At 42.3% G+C, this 13,644-nt stretch overlaps 6 protein-coding genes across 6 annotated transcripts; 2 read left to right on the top strand and 4 right to left on the bottom strand.

The window, feature by feature from the left end:
* Positions 1-452: 452 nt before the first annotated feature.
* On the top strand, positions 453-3,457 carry FOMMEDRAFT_155773 (uncharacterized protein; the record flags this gene model as incomplete). The annotated part of the gene is made up of 2 exons (XM_007266159.1): positions 453-1,465; positions 2,683-3,457. The coding sequence occupies 2 exons, from the start codon at positions 453-455 to the stop codon at positions 3,455-3,457; spliced, it is 1,788 nt and encodes a 595-aa protein (XP_007266221.1).
* On the bottom strand, positions 3,403-5,872 carry FOMMEDRAFT_107423 (uncharacterized protein). The gene is made up of 10 exons (XM_007266158.1): positions 5,414-5,872; positions 5,290-5,350; positions 5,108-5,232; positions 4,644-5,028; positions 4,468-4,582; positions 4,269-4,391; positions 4,171-4,201; positions 4,020-4,099; positions 3,841-3,961; positions 3,403-3,752 (listed from the first exon to the last, which is right to left on the bottom strand). Exons 4-10 carry the CDS (start codon positions 4,667-4,669, stop codon positions 3,619-3,621), a joined length of 630 nt encoding a protein of 209 aa, XP_007266220.1. The 5' UTR covers positions 4,670-5,028; positions 5,108-5,232; positions 5,290-5,350; positions 5,414-5,872; the 3' UTR covers positions 3,403-3,618.
* Positions 5,873-5,912: 40 nt separating this feature from the next.
* On the bottom strand, positions 5,913-6,596 carry FOMMEDRAFT_28263 (uncharacterized protein; the record flags this gene model as incomplete). Its single annotated transcript, XM_007266157.1, has 2 exons — positions 5,913-6,154; positions 6,197-6,596. 2 exons carry the CDS (start codon positions 6,594-6,596, stop codon positions 5,913-5,915), a joined length of 642 nt encoding a protein of 213 aa, XP_007266219.1.
* Positions 6,597-9,474: 2,878 nt separating this feature from the next.
* FOMMEDRAFT_19834 (vesicle transport v-snare protein vti1) lies at positions 9,475-10,586 on the bottom strand. Its single transcript, XM_007266156.1, has 3 exons — positions 10,009-10,586; positions 9,882-9,943; positions 9,475-9,803 (listed from the first exon to the last, which is right to left on the bottom strand). Exons 1-3 carry the CDS (start codon positions 10,558-10,560, stop codon positions 9,716-9,718), a joined length of 702 nt encoding a protein of 233 aa, XP_007266218.1. The 5' UTR covers positions 10,561-10,586; the 3' UTR covers positions 9,475-9,715.
* Positions 10,587-10,810: 224 nt separating this feature from the next.
* FOMMEDRAFT_48309 (nucleic acid-binding protein) lies at positions 10,811-11,123 on the top strand (the record flags this gene model as incomplete). The annotated part of the gene is made up of 2 exons (XM_007266155.1): positions 10,811-10,946; positions 11,011-11,123. Coding segments are annotated over 2 exons (249 nt in total), but the record flags the coding sequence as incomplete, so codon positions are not given.
* An 804-nt stretch (positions 11,124-11,927) lies between these two features.
* FOMMEDRAFT_155767 (uncharacterized protein) lies at positions 11,928-12,180 on the bottom strand (the record flags this gene model as incomplete). The annotated part of the gene is made up of 2 exons (XM_007266154.1): positions 11,928-12,107; positions 12,160-12,180. 2 exons carry the CDS (start codon positions 12,178-12,180, stop codon positions 11,928-11,930), a joined length of 201 nt encoding a protein of 66 aa, XP_007266216.1.
* Positions 12,181-13,644: the final 1,464 nt, after the last annotated feature.

The raw sequence follows: 13,644 nt of genomic DNA, 5'->3' as shown, positions 1-13,644 counted from the left end.
CGTCATGGTCATGTGATGTAATCTCTCATTGCTTCGCGATGGATTTGCAAAGACCTTTGCACTCTATTCTGTGCCACTATGCAATGCACATTCCGAGATTAGCTCCATGTGAATTTAATTTCCCGTTCCTCCAGATAGACTGACACAAAGTTCAAGGATAATGCCATGCTCCCTGTAAGGCGCTCGGCTTACTCCTGTACTTGATTCGCTGCTAGCTTTGCGAGATATTCTTGAACCAAGCAATGCACACTGCTAGATTGGTGTTGTTAAGCATATTTGCATTTTTCTTCAGTGCAGCGCAAAGTTGAAGAATTTTGCAGTTTCACACTCACAGGAATAAAGTACATTCGACACACAGAGCCCGTATTGATGCCACCGACTTACACTCTAACCTCAACCAAGTCCAGCACTACAGTCGGCAGTTTTGTTTTACGCGTCTAAATGTGAGACGGATGGATCAAGCAGTACCAAGTGGAAATGAACCTAAGGAAAGTGACTCAAAATCGCAAAAACCATCCAGACTGGAGTTCTTACTGCATCCTCACAAGCATAAAGAAATTGAAGAGGACCTTAACCGGCGACACAGGACCTTCGAGAGTAATTACGATGAAACAAAGAAGAAGTTAGGTCAGCTAGAATCTCAGACGTCGGCTTGGTGTGAAAGTGCTTGTTCTGTGCTTTGTGATGCCAGGGAGTGTCTCCCTTCAGACGAAGAGCTGCAGGCCCTAATAGGTATCCATGAGTCACTTGGGCAAGTTGAGAAAGAGAGTCAGGCGGGGAATTGTGTTGCACAGAAACAGTCTCCGTTCAGTGGAATTGGACATGGGACGCTAGTAGTACTAAGATCTCGTTTAGAAGAGCAGGTGGAAGGTCAAATACCTAAGTTTCATCGCACTTTTATTTTGGGAAGCAATCCTGCATACAATGCCCGCATTAGGCTCCGAGGAAATCGGCGTCATCAGAGTGCTTTGAAGGACAAGAGAATTAGAAGCTGCTTTGAACATATCTGGACATTTGGAACTAATAAAGACTGGGTCGGTCTCAAAAAATCATTGGAAGCATTGAAGTCTGCTGTAGATACTCTTAAAAACGTCTTAGGCAACCCTTCTTTCTTGTCAGTCTGGGACTCTGATACCGAAGTTTCCCGACTTTCTAAATGGTTCTACAAAATAAAACCCGAGTCATCCCGTATTCTGAAAGGCAAGATGAAGGCTAACGCAAAAAGTGTGAAGTCTTTAGACCAAATAATGAGCGAATTGAAAAGCTTAAGCGTAAAGGCTGATCAAATAATACAGGAAAGGAGAGAGAATGTTGAACTTGAGAAGCAGCTTGAAGAATTCGATATTGAGTTGAGGAAACCAGCACTTTTATGGAGGGCGAGACATCCAGAAGAGTCTCTGGAGAACCCGAAGAGACGCGAGAACTCGGAGTCGAGAAGGGATTCAGCAACGACAACCCGACAGGAGTAAGTCAAATGTGACAGTGGAAAGCGTCTTTGATCATATCATAGGATTTGTACAAGCTGTATCCGCCAAAACAATGTTTTTTTTATTACATGCAAAAAGACCGGTTAGATTCATAGAAGATATATTAGAGTTGAATTAAGGGATCTATGTCGATAAGTACGGATCAATGGACAAATACTGACAGTATTCCTGTACTTACTCCATATTGTTATCTGTCCCTCTTTTCCTTTAGACCCGAATTCATTTTTCTTTCTTTCTCGTTTATATTTACTGATGACGGGTGTCTCTTGGTCAGGGTAGCTTACAGTAGTAGTCCGCTAGGTATATTCAATATATTTTATACACAGATATTAGTATTCACTGTCAGTTTACCTAATGATATTGACACTCTGTCTTTCTCCAATGTTGCACAGGAGTTATACCAGTACCAGTAGGACAGTGCTTAGCATATTCTGCTACCTCTGTTCAGGAATTGTCTGATAGCTTTGCCTTCCATTCAACAAATATCCAAAGCACCCTACCAGGTTGGCTTCATGAAAGATTGTTTGCCTGTTTCTCATCGAGATTGAGGACTGCTGTGCTCCCATCCAGGCCACTCCTGTACTTGAATCGTCTGTTAGCTTTGCTTGAGATTCTCGAGCCATGCAATGCATAGTGCCAAGTCAGCGTCACGAAAGCATTTTCACCCTTTCCTTCAGGGCAAACTTGAGGAATTTTGCAACTTCACTTTCACAGCTGTAAGTGTGTTCAGCACACAGAGCTCTTTTCAACTCTGTCGACTTACATCCAAACCTCGACCCAAGCCAAGCATTGCAGTTTTACAGACCATAGTTCCATTTCGACATGACACGAAAGGATAAAGGACAGGAGACACTGAGTGAAAGGCAGCATGGGGGCACTCACTCTAAAACGTAGAGACAACGGAGAGCAGAGTCCTCGCCACAACCTCACGAACATAAAGACGAACGCGACAAGGAGCTCAAGTTGATCAGTATCCTGTTACTTTAGAGAGTCTCCATAATGAAAAGGAAAAAATAGAGAAGAAAATAAACTGGCTCGAGTTTCGGACATTAGGTTGGTGCGAATGCGCTCAATCAACCCTTTGTACAGCTGCGGACCGTCTTTTACAATCAGAAAATAACCTGGAAATCCTAATACGAGCCTATGCCTTGGAAGATTCCAGCAGAACAGATCCATTTGCGTTCTGTGGACGCAGGACACTAGGCATATTTGAATCTCTGATCAAGGAGAAGATGGAAAAAGAAATATCCAGTTTCTACGAAACATTCGTATTGGGACATAATACTGTAGACAGTGTCAACAAAAATGCCCCAGATGAACGAGATCGTCAGGCTGCTTTGAACGACAACAGAATCAGAAACTACTTTGAGTGCATCCGGTTATTTGCTGAAAAGGAAGAATGGGATGATGTCCAGAAATCAATGTGGTCACTATTATCCGCTACAGTCGCCCTTGATGAAGTCTTGCATGACCATGCTTACCGGCGTATCTGGAAGCGTTTTGATAACAACGTTGTTAAACTTTTTAAAGTGTTCCGGAAGGTAGAATCCAAGTTGTCCCTGTTTGCGGACGACAACAGGAAAGATTGCACAAGTCCAGAGTTCCTGAATGAATTACTAAGTAAATTGAAGAGCCTAGACGCAAAGGCTGATTTGCTCAAAGCTGAACCGATTAAGATCGAAAGGATTAGACAGGCCTTACAAGCCTTCGATGATGAGTTGAAGAAACCTGTACTTTTATGGAAGGAAAGACATCCAGGAGATTCACTGGAAGGTAAAAAGACAAGCAAGCATTCTAGTTCCAGGAGGGATTCAGCAACGAGAGGCTCACAGGATCGGGTCGAGGCGCAACACCGAAAAGTGATTTTAATCATAAACACAGGTCTCCTGTGTATCCCTCGAGGCGTTGCAGAAAGACGCCTGAAATCTGTGAAGTCTATTGGAGTCGGATCGATAGTTCTATGTCAATAGATACAGCGTGAATGGATAATTGTCCTGGATGGTGACGCTCCACTTGTCGTCCATGCTCGTGTATCCTAAACGAGGTGATATGCAAGGTGTCGCCCCGTTACTCTACTACGGTATCGTCAACGGCTAAGGGGGCATTGATCTCCGTAAAAACTTGTAGTGGACTATGTGGGTTTGACTTCTTTTTTGAGGTCCTCCTCCTTGATGTCCTCTATACCCGACGTATCAGTCGGGAAAGTGATTGACTTAGCAAGAAGCGCCTTTTGGGCTTGGGTATTCGCGTAGCTTAGGTATGTATCTGTAAGGAGAAATTTTTGTTATCAATAAGTGACCGTAAAACAGGGTGAAATAGCGGTACGCAAGAAAGTAGACTTTAAAACACGTACTCCAGAAAAGCGAAACGACACCGACGAAGACGAAGCGCATGTGCGTTGGCACGAGTGAGAAGTTGATGATTTGCGCGGGAACGAAGACTCCCCAGTTACGCAGTAGTGTCGGGACGTATGCCTGTTCAAAGCAGCATATCAATCTATTTGTATTGAATAATAAAATGGACCCTGCGTACAGTCTCGACGCGCCGGGTGGCTTCGGAGATGCCCTTGCCCTCGAGGAAAGTCATTGACGAAAAGAAGAAAACAACGGCGGCTAAAGGATGAAAAAAGAAACGCAATTAATGCTTCAGAGTTTGCCGTAACAATCGTATGGAAGTGACTTACCAGGTGTGAGTACGGCTTGATCAAGCCACACCTAGATACACACCTTTATTAGCTCCAGCATTCAAACGGCGTGCTCGAACTGTTGAAGAAGCACGTACACGATAGACAACCGCCTTTACTGGACTCGCGAACTGCAATCTGTTCAATGCTTGGTACCACTTTGTCATGATTGGCCCGAAAAGCGCGCCACCATAGAACGTGATGCGTGCCGTTCGTGCAAACTATTTGAAATTAAATATAAGAATAAGCTCGCGAGTATGAGACAATAAAGGTGTTAATGTGGTAAAGAAAACGCACGTCATGGTCGCGACCCTTCCCCTCGATTGCTTGTTGTGCAATCACGTCGCCTGCACCAAACAAAACTGCCGCAGTGGCACATTGTGTGGCCATTGGACGTCGTTGGAGAAGTGCGCTGAAAGTATTTTTGTTGAGAATTGAGAGAAATTTATAAGGGACGGAAGGAAAATGCTGACTTGTACGCTCGAAGCATTGATGCCATCTTTGTCGTTTTTTCTCCGCTTTTGACCGTTTCAGTTCCAAAGAACGACTCAGACAAGCAGTGGGCCGTCAACGAGACTCAGCTCAGCCGTTGAAGTGTAGTAGTGAGAGGTGAGAAAGAGGGTGAGAGCAAGTCGCCGACGGGTGGCATTTTCAAGCTTTGTGGAGTTCGCTACTCGCTAACGGCCGTCCTAAGATCCATCCGGATTCGCATTTTCGCGTTTAACCACCATGTCTGTCGACACTCGTCTTCAAGCAGCCTCTACAGTATACCAAAAGCTTCAAGCAGAGCTCTCCGCAGCAGTCGAAGCTAGTCAGCGTCGTGAAGCACAATTAACAGAAACCAGTGAAGTCAAGAAGGTAAGAGCAATAAATTGTTGTTTGTAGACTCCTCGGCTAATGAACTCCGTGACGATCGTTTCATTCGGCAATTTGTTAGGAATTTGGGGGACTGAAGCCCGAGAATACGGTCTACAAGCTTATGGGCCCTGTTCTTGTCCCACAAGAGCAAGCGGAGGCTAAGGCAAATGTTGACAAACGACTGGACTTCATTCGGAGTGAAATGTACGTCGTGTATATGCATTCTCGATTGCAACACAAACTGATTTTTTATGACCATAGCAAACGAATTGAAGCGCAAATAAAAGACATTACCGAGAAATCTGAGAAAGCACGAGCGGAGGTGTGCTATTTATTCTTTATATCAGAGACCCATTCTCCTTGGCTAAGGACTTGCATTGGACAGATTGTCGAATTACAACAGACAGCCTTGCAACAGAAAGGCTCTCCTGCACCTATACCTGCACAGTGAACCCTTCCGATTGACCGAGTCGACAAGATTTCAAAATGAAGTTATGGCTTTGATGTTGTTGATTATATGCTGTCCGTAATCGATATATTCGCTTGAAGTCACTTACAACCAAGCAAGAGAAGACACATAGGTTACAATGCACTGTATTTCACCGCTTTCTGCATACTTACCTACACAATAACTGTAGCATTGATTCAAGTTTTATTGCTGGTATATTACAAATATGTAACAATATCATTTCTGGCGTTGCAGTTTGGTCGTTTCATGGTTCAACTAACCCGAACTTCGAGACGATTCTTAAGAAGGATTCATGCTTCAGCAACATTTATATTATCTTAGATTAGGACAAAGTAAAGTGCTGTTTGTATCTATCTTTGTTTTCTAAATGCTTTGAACCCAATATATTTTATATCAGTTCACATCTTCAAAGACTTTATGACTTTCTAATGTTCTGCAAGTTTGCTGGTACTGCTAGCCAAGCACTAAACTCATTGTTCCAAGTTTCATACTTCTCATGATTTTGTAAGTCATTCTCAAAGGTGTTCTTTTTACTAATTGCTGTTCGTGTGATATCGTTCAACTCTAGTTTTACATGTTCTAGATCATCTATATTTGCTGACACAGAATAAATTTTTGTTTGTACAGATTGAAGGCTTGACTTTAGAGGGTTCAGTTCTGGAAAGAAAGTTCTATAACGACCGTGTTCAGTAAACAAACCCAAAACCTCGTGAAGTATATTCATTGCTCTGTTCGTGGCATAAGTAATCTGAGCCAGTTCTTGAGCTGTAAATTTTAGCCAAAGTGATTCTATGTTCTGTATGAAAGTTATAACTTGAGGGTTTTCAACTGTTTGCGGAACGAATGTACGCTTGAAATTCGACAGCCTCTGATTCGCCGAGTGACCTCGCTCTGGCACGTTCGGAAGGCTTCTTTTGACGAGATCGAGTGCCCCATATGCGTTACTGTAAGATCCACGAACCCGTTCTAGATCTCTTACTGCTGCTGCGGCTTCTGCGGCTTCTCCTCGCAGAGATTGGAGCTCTGCATGCTTTCTCTCGCTCTGATTGTCCTCTGAGGACAATCCTGTAGACACAGCTTGTCTTTTTCTAACTGGCATCCTGGTGAGCTCTGCTTTGTGCGAGCGCCGAGTGGTGACTGTCTGTGTGTAATGCACTTAAAAGTTTACATCCGTGACCCTTATAGACAGTCATAATTTGCCATGCTCTGAAGCGCAATGTGCAAAGGTGACCTCTGTTTGAAAGCTTGTTCAGTTGATGAAACTAGTAGGCAGGATAAAGCTCGCATAGTAGGAATTAAAACCAAATTTCTTATATAATTGTATGCATAATAATCAAAGTATGCACTGGGGCGTAAGATGCTAGCTTCGGCCTATTATCCTACTAACCAACCAGGCCGAAGTGCCAAGGGCCCTGTGAAATGGTTGTGCAAAATAAATAGGCATGAACAATCTTGATCTATCGTTTCGTTCTGTAATTTTTCAAAAATCCAGGGATTGAAGCCTAAGGATTCAATATACAAGTTTATAGGTCCTGTTCTTGTTCCACAGGAATGAATAGCGGCCAAGGCAAATGTTAATAAACGACTCGATTTCATTCAGAGTAAAATAAACAATGCTTATATGTGTTCTCAAATACAGCACAAAATGATTACAACTGCTGTAGTCAGATTGATGCTTGAACTACAGACTTCATTAACAAGTCTGAGAAAACTCGAGCAGAGGTGCACTGATTTATGCTTAAGACACAAGTTCTCCTGGACTACACCCTTGCATTAGACAGAGTAGATAGTATTGTTACAGACAGAAAGGCTCTCCTTCACCTATGGCTGTGCAGCGAGAATTATCTCTGATTCTTACAATTGATCAATTGGCAGTCTTTCAGGATGAAGTTGTAGTTCTTACTTTGTGTGACTGACTGTATCCACACATTCGCTTGGAGTCCTCTGGCTTTATTAACATGGTGTTAATGTACGTTTCATGACTGATATTTTACAAATATGTAACTGTATAATTTCTAGCCTTGTGGTCCTGAGTCTTGGTTTTTAATTGTATACGTCTCACAAGTGGGAAAAATGGTGTAAACTCTACATCATCCCTAAGTTTCATTATCTACTACTGTAATAGCAAATCTGTCAAGCACAAGACCCGGTATTGGAAGAATATGTTGCTATCTCTAATAGTATTTCATGCTTCAACAAACCTGAAACTTGAGAAGTCTTGAGAACACAAGTTTAAATCATTTTAATACATTGGCATTTTTAAAATAGAAAAGTATAAATGTATTAGGACCAGATGTTCAGAATCAAAATATAATCATAACATGTTTGGGATTTTAAATATTTTTAGCAACTTTTTATTATCTAAGATCAAGACAAAGTAAATTGCTGTTTATAATTAAATTGGTTCTCTCAGTGCTTTGACCCTCATATGCCATATATCAGCCAGTATCTTCAAAGAATTATGAGTGTCTTTAGGCCCATTGATTTAGACAGCTGGTAAATTCATTGTTCCAAGTTTTATACTTCTTATAGTTCTGTAAGTTATTCTCAAATGTGAGCTTTGTACTGTTTGCTGATTCCTTGATATTTCTCAAGTCTTTCTTTGCTTCTTTTAGTTCTTTCATACCTGCTGACACAGAATAAACTCGGTATCCTACACGTTCAAGTCTAGATTTTAGAGAATTCAGAGCTGGAGAGAAAGTTCTGAAAGGACCTGTGACAGAGAATAACTCCAAGATGTTGTAAAGTATATGCATTGCTCTGCCTGTTGATTCAAGAATAGCAGATACATCTTGAGCTGTTAAGTTTGACCAATGACATATTATGTTCTGTATAAGAATTCTAACGGCAGAGATTTCAATTGTTTGTAAGTTGAATGAACGCTGGAAATCTGACAGCTTCTGATCCAACTCGAATCGTTCCAGTACAGTTGGAAGTTTAATCCTGACAAGATCAAGTACATTGTAAGCTTCGTTGAAAGATCCACGGATCCGTTCCAGTTTCCCTATTGCTACTTCGGCTTCTTCTTGCAAAAGCTGGAGCTCTGCACGCTTCCGAGTCATTTCTTTCTGATCGTCTTCTGAGAAAGATCCTGAGGACAAGTTTCTCCTTTTTGGAGCTGACATCCCGGTGAACTCTGCTTTGTGTGAGCCGTTGATAGGGTAGCTGTCTGTGTATTCAGGTACTGCTATTACTTGCACGGTCCATATATTCACATCGACGCAACTTGCCAAGCCAGTTTCTCATGGTGCAATGTGCAAACATGGCCCCTGTTTGAAAGTTTCTTTAGTAACTAGTGATTAGGATGAAACACATTGTAGGACTAAAAAATTGATTTCTTACAAAAGCAAGTATGCATAAAGTAAAATGTGCAATCTCAGTGTAAGGCACCAGCTTTAACCTATTATCCTACCAGCCAACCGGGATAAGGTTCAAGAGGCAGGTGAAGGAGTTGTGCAAAATAAGTAGGTTTGAGCAATCTAAATCAGATGACCCCGAGATTGTATATATTGAAGATAAAGTGTTTTGCAAGTAGTCCAGCACTCTAATGCATTGAGAACTCCGGCCTACAATGATCAATTAGTAAGGGTGCCTGATTATGCACAAGCTATTAATTGACTTCATCTCATGAACTCTCTCTACTCATTCCCTACTTCTCTCAGCCGGCCCAATGAGTTTGTCCCTTAGTCAACATGATTGTAAGGAGGGGCAAGGCAAGGGATGATATCTGCTTTTGATAGTGTGGATTACAGTATTTATAACCCTTGAGAAACAAATGCAACCTAAGCAGATGCATTCATATATGTCACTCTGAGCGTCCAATTCTTATTGATTTTTATCTCGCGCTCCATGTGGTAATAGGTATATCACACGAAGGCAGTTGTAGAAGGCGTTTTGAGCGATCTTATGTCAAACGACGAGGCGGACTATTACGTTCAAACGTTGCAAACTTAGGACGTTAGAAGATAGGAAGACGTGAAGAGTACTGTAACCTGTATTGATAGCAAGGAAAACGAAAACGAAAGAATGGTACACTGTAGGAATATAAGTTCGAAGGAGGGAACGGACGTATAAATGTATAATAAGGAGAGAAGCGAGTCCGGTGGCGGTATGGTATCCAGTTGCGTAATAATAAGAATTTAAAGGGTAAAAAAAACAAATTTAACAAAAATTAAAATGCCCAGTGGAACTTGTAACGGGATGAAGGGGGCAATTGTACTAAGAGAGCTTAAACCAGAGGATGACGACGATGAGGACAATGAGGACGATAATAATTGCTGCTGTGACTGCACGCTGTTGGTACATCCTGTTGAGTGAGAGAGATTAGATAAAGCTATGGGTAAATTTGATTGGGAGGTAATGTGGGAGACCGAGGGTTACGTACCGTCGGATCATCCTCTTCAGTGTTCCAGACGCACGGTCAATAGCGCTGTCTGCTGTTTGCAACTAAGAAGAAAACATCAGTTAAATATTCACCCAGATAGAAAAAAGAATACAGAAAATCAACTCACGGTATTCCTAGAGTTCTCAATCTGCTCTCTCTGTCTTCTCAAATCCCTCAGGATATCCGCGCCCTGGTCTTCCGTCTCCAACGCAACACGATGTGCATCTTGCAATCTCTGACTTCCACCCTCCAGTAACTGGGTTCCTTTCAGCAAGCGTGTTCGATCACTTGAGATCCCTCCACCAGGCAGTTCATCCGTAGAGTCCCGGAACGGCGAGCCTGCAGCGTCAGAGGTAGACGAAAGTAGCGCAGCGCGTTGTACTGTAGCATGCAACGTGCGTGCGCGTGTCTTGAGGGAGGAGAGTGTGGACTTGGCGGTGTTCCGCCGGTTCGCGTAAGGTTGTTTAATGCTCTGGGGCATCCCTTGGAGCTCGATCTCCATTTGCGCTACCATTTCATCCGCCTCGTCGAGCTCCATCTCGACACGACGTAAGGCCGCCTTGCGCTGTTCACCCGATTGTTCTGGGCTGTCGCCATCGAGCTTTGTGCGGATGCTGGCTACGATCTGATCAAAGTCTGCTTCGTACGTGTCGAACAGGGAGGTTGGGGAGTTGTCCATTGTACCGAGGAGGTCGGTCTAGCTTACAGAGCACACAGAGACGGAGGAAATGAGTGTGTGAGTAACAAGTGCGAGTGACGTGCGTTGTTGCGCAGCTTAACAGATTAGTAATCGTGAGAATGTATTACTTGAATTGTTCAGCTCAGAGGTACACTTTTTCTTACTTCTCAGTTACAATACTCACTCTTGTGTGTTTACACCATACCACGTCTGTCGACTTCCGCCGTTGTACGACATGCCTCCTTTGCTCCTCCAGGGGATTGTCACCAAAGTGGGTTGCATGAACAAGACAGCCACAGTCAGCGTTGCCCGTTGGGCCGTCCACCCACGAACGAAGAAACGTTTGGAACGCGTGAAGAAGTACCTCACTCATGACCCCCAGAATCGTAGGCTGTCGTATCGTATTCTCCTTATTATTCATATGTTGACGTTTCGCTTTAATGAATGTAGAGCTACGTCTAGCAGACGAAGTGACGATCCAGAACTGTCCACCCATCTCAGCGCGGAAACGATTTCAGCTATATAAGGTGTTGAAGAGTCCCGAAGCGGAAAGAGAGGAGCGACATAAGAGGGAGGCGTTGGAGATTGCTGCTGCGAAGACTGCTGCAGGCTCGTCATTATCGCAACCGGGTTCTGCTATTCCGGAGCAAAACGCTCGAGTATGATACGAATTGGTTCTTTCCTCACTGGCGTGGGATACTTCGCAACAACGGAATAAAACTGATGATACTCGCTCGACTCACGACTGTCCTATCTATTCGCTAGATCCACTGCTATTTTGTTCACAGCATAGCAAACCGGGAAAAGCAGCGAATGCGTTAGCCAACGTCAGGCTTATAGTTTTGACGCACGACAGTATTGTACATAATACATCCTAAATTCCAAAATGCTCAATTTGATCCTCCGTTCCATTAAATTGTTGTTGAACCTATGCATCGGTCAGATTGGATGCTTCCTACGTTCTGTTTGTATTATGTGCATGGATGATGTAGAGCTACGCTTCGCATACGAAGTGACAATCCGGAATTGTCCACCTATCTCCGTGCGAAAACGATTCCAGCGGTATAAGGTTCTGAAGAGTCCTGAAGCAGAGAGGGAGGAGTGGTATAAGAGCGAGGCGTTGCAGGTTACTGCAAGCTCGTTACCATTGCAAGCAGTGTCTACTGCTATAGAACAAAAATGCGCGAGTGCGATACAAAATAGGTCCTTTTTCCTTTGGTCTAGACAAGTTGGTTTGCGGGCTCGGACAGGTCTGAAGGTTTGGGGATAAAGGTGGGGGTGGGGAGGTATATATTATATAAATGTTAACATTCGGAGGTACGAAGGCATGGGCTACACCACTCATTCTATAACATTAATAGTAGCCACTAGGTAGAATATTCAGCACCCTGAGCATCCCATGAAAGCTGAGTCGCAATAATCCCAACCGGACCGTAATACTCTGCTCGAAGGTTGATAAGCATCTTCGGAGCGAGAATCGTTATGATTGTTATTACAATCGTTTGGTATGCATTCCTATAAGCAGCAAAGAAAATCCAGAAACTGCCCTGTGAGAAAAAGCTGTTAGTTATAGTGTGAATAGGTGTAGTATCAACTTACAATTGAGGAATGGTAGGACATAAATGCTGAAATAGTACCGAAAAGACAAATCGAGAATATTCTGATAGACAATTAGTTAAGTATTAACACTCAACGAATTAAAAAAGGCTTACACAGCAAAATATACAACAGAGTCTCTTGCTATCAATGTGATAATGCCTTCTTCACTTGGTGATCTCCCCTTTAAAGTATGTATCAGGGACAGTGACCTATTCATCTGTACAACCTTGTAGAGGACCATAGCAAACATAATCAGTTCAATGAAAGAAGTCACTGCCCATGCAATACCAGACACAGGCTCTGTTAAATTGCATCCATCTCCAGCTTGTGCAGGGACAACTTGGAAATTGATCCTGCCCAAGTCCCATAACTCTACTTAATAGCAATTTTAAAGAAGGTGCCTGTCAGGACTCAGAACTTAGTAAACAATGACAAGATAGTACTTGCCAAGATTCAGTATAAGTTGCAACATGTTGAATCCAAACAGTAGTAGTGTTAGCATGACAAATGCATAAAGTGTTCTTCTTGTTGACCCATATAATGCATGGACACGCATCATAAGTATGACTGAGAAAAAGAAAAATTCAACATGTTAGCAATCTTACATAGAATAAAGTAATTTCTGGAAAGTCATTCACCTTCAGCAAGCAATATGATCATAGCTCCCAATCCACTATACAGACGGCGAGATAAACCTGGAATATCCCTTCAATTTTTGCTAAAAGCAAACTGATTCTCTAGCTTTATTTACAAGATTTGATAAGGTACCCTATAATACCTCCTGTCTAGCAGAATATAAGAGAGTAATAGTAAGAAGTCATGATAGTATTTTACCTTAAATTCAGGTACCTCATTACTCTCCCATCCGAGAAGAACTGTGCCTAGAGAGGCCAAGCTACAACATATAGTAATTAACATAAAGTGTGTATTTTAGAACTTGAGCTCACATCAAGAAAATAGAACCAAGATATCTTGTCTGTCATTAATTTAAGACTGATTTCTCTCTGTTATTAAAAGAGAAAACTTACAAGTAAATAGATAATCTTCCCAGCAGTCCAACGTTTAGTCTGGAAAGATTCAAGTTCACAACCACTATCTAGTTCTCAGGTTACTCACCCATATATATGTAACCTGAATTACAAACATATTAAATATAGTGAACAAAAATAATTAATAGGGCCAACCTCTTCATCTAAGCATAAGACTATAGACATGAGCTGTACTAAAATTGTATATGTTATTAACACGACTCACTAGTATAGTACAAGTGTAAGGTTGTGCATGAAACTGATTGTGGATAATTAGAATATTTACTATAAAAAGAAGTGCTCAGACTAACCTGTAGTCGCCTTGAAGGCTGTCAACTCATGGAAGATGAAAAAATCAAAATTCATTGAGTAGAGCAGACGAAGAGAGTCATTTGTGTTGTGGGTGCGTTAGTTGGGAGGGTTATAAGCTTAACAATATCTATGGTTGCTGATAGAC

Source organism: Fomitiporia mediterranea (assembly GCF_000271605.1).
Source record: "Fomitiporia mediterranea MF3/22 unplaced genomic scaffold FOMMEscaffold_5, whole genome shotgun sequence".
In the NCBI taxonomy this organism is placed as follows: domain Eukaryota; kingdom Fungi; phylum Basidiomycota; class Agaricomycetes; order Hymenochaetales; family Hymenochaetaceae; genus Fomitiporia; species Fomitiporia mediterranea.
Note: the sequence above shows the minus strand (reverse complement) of the source record. Positions and strands in the feature narration are given on the sequence as shown.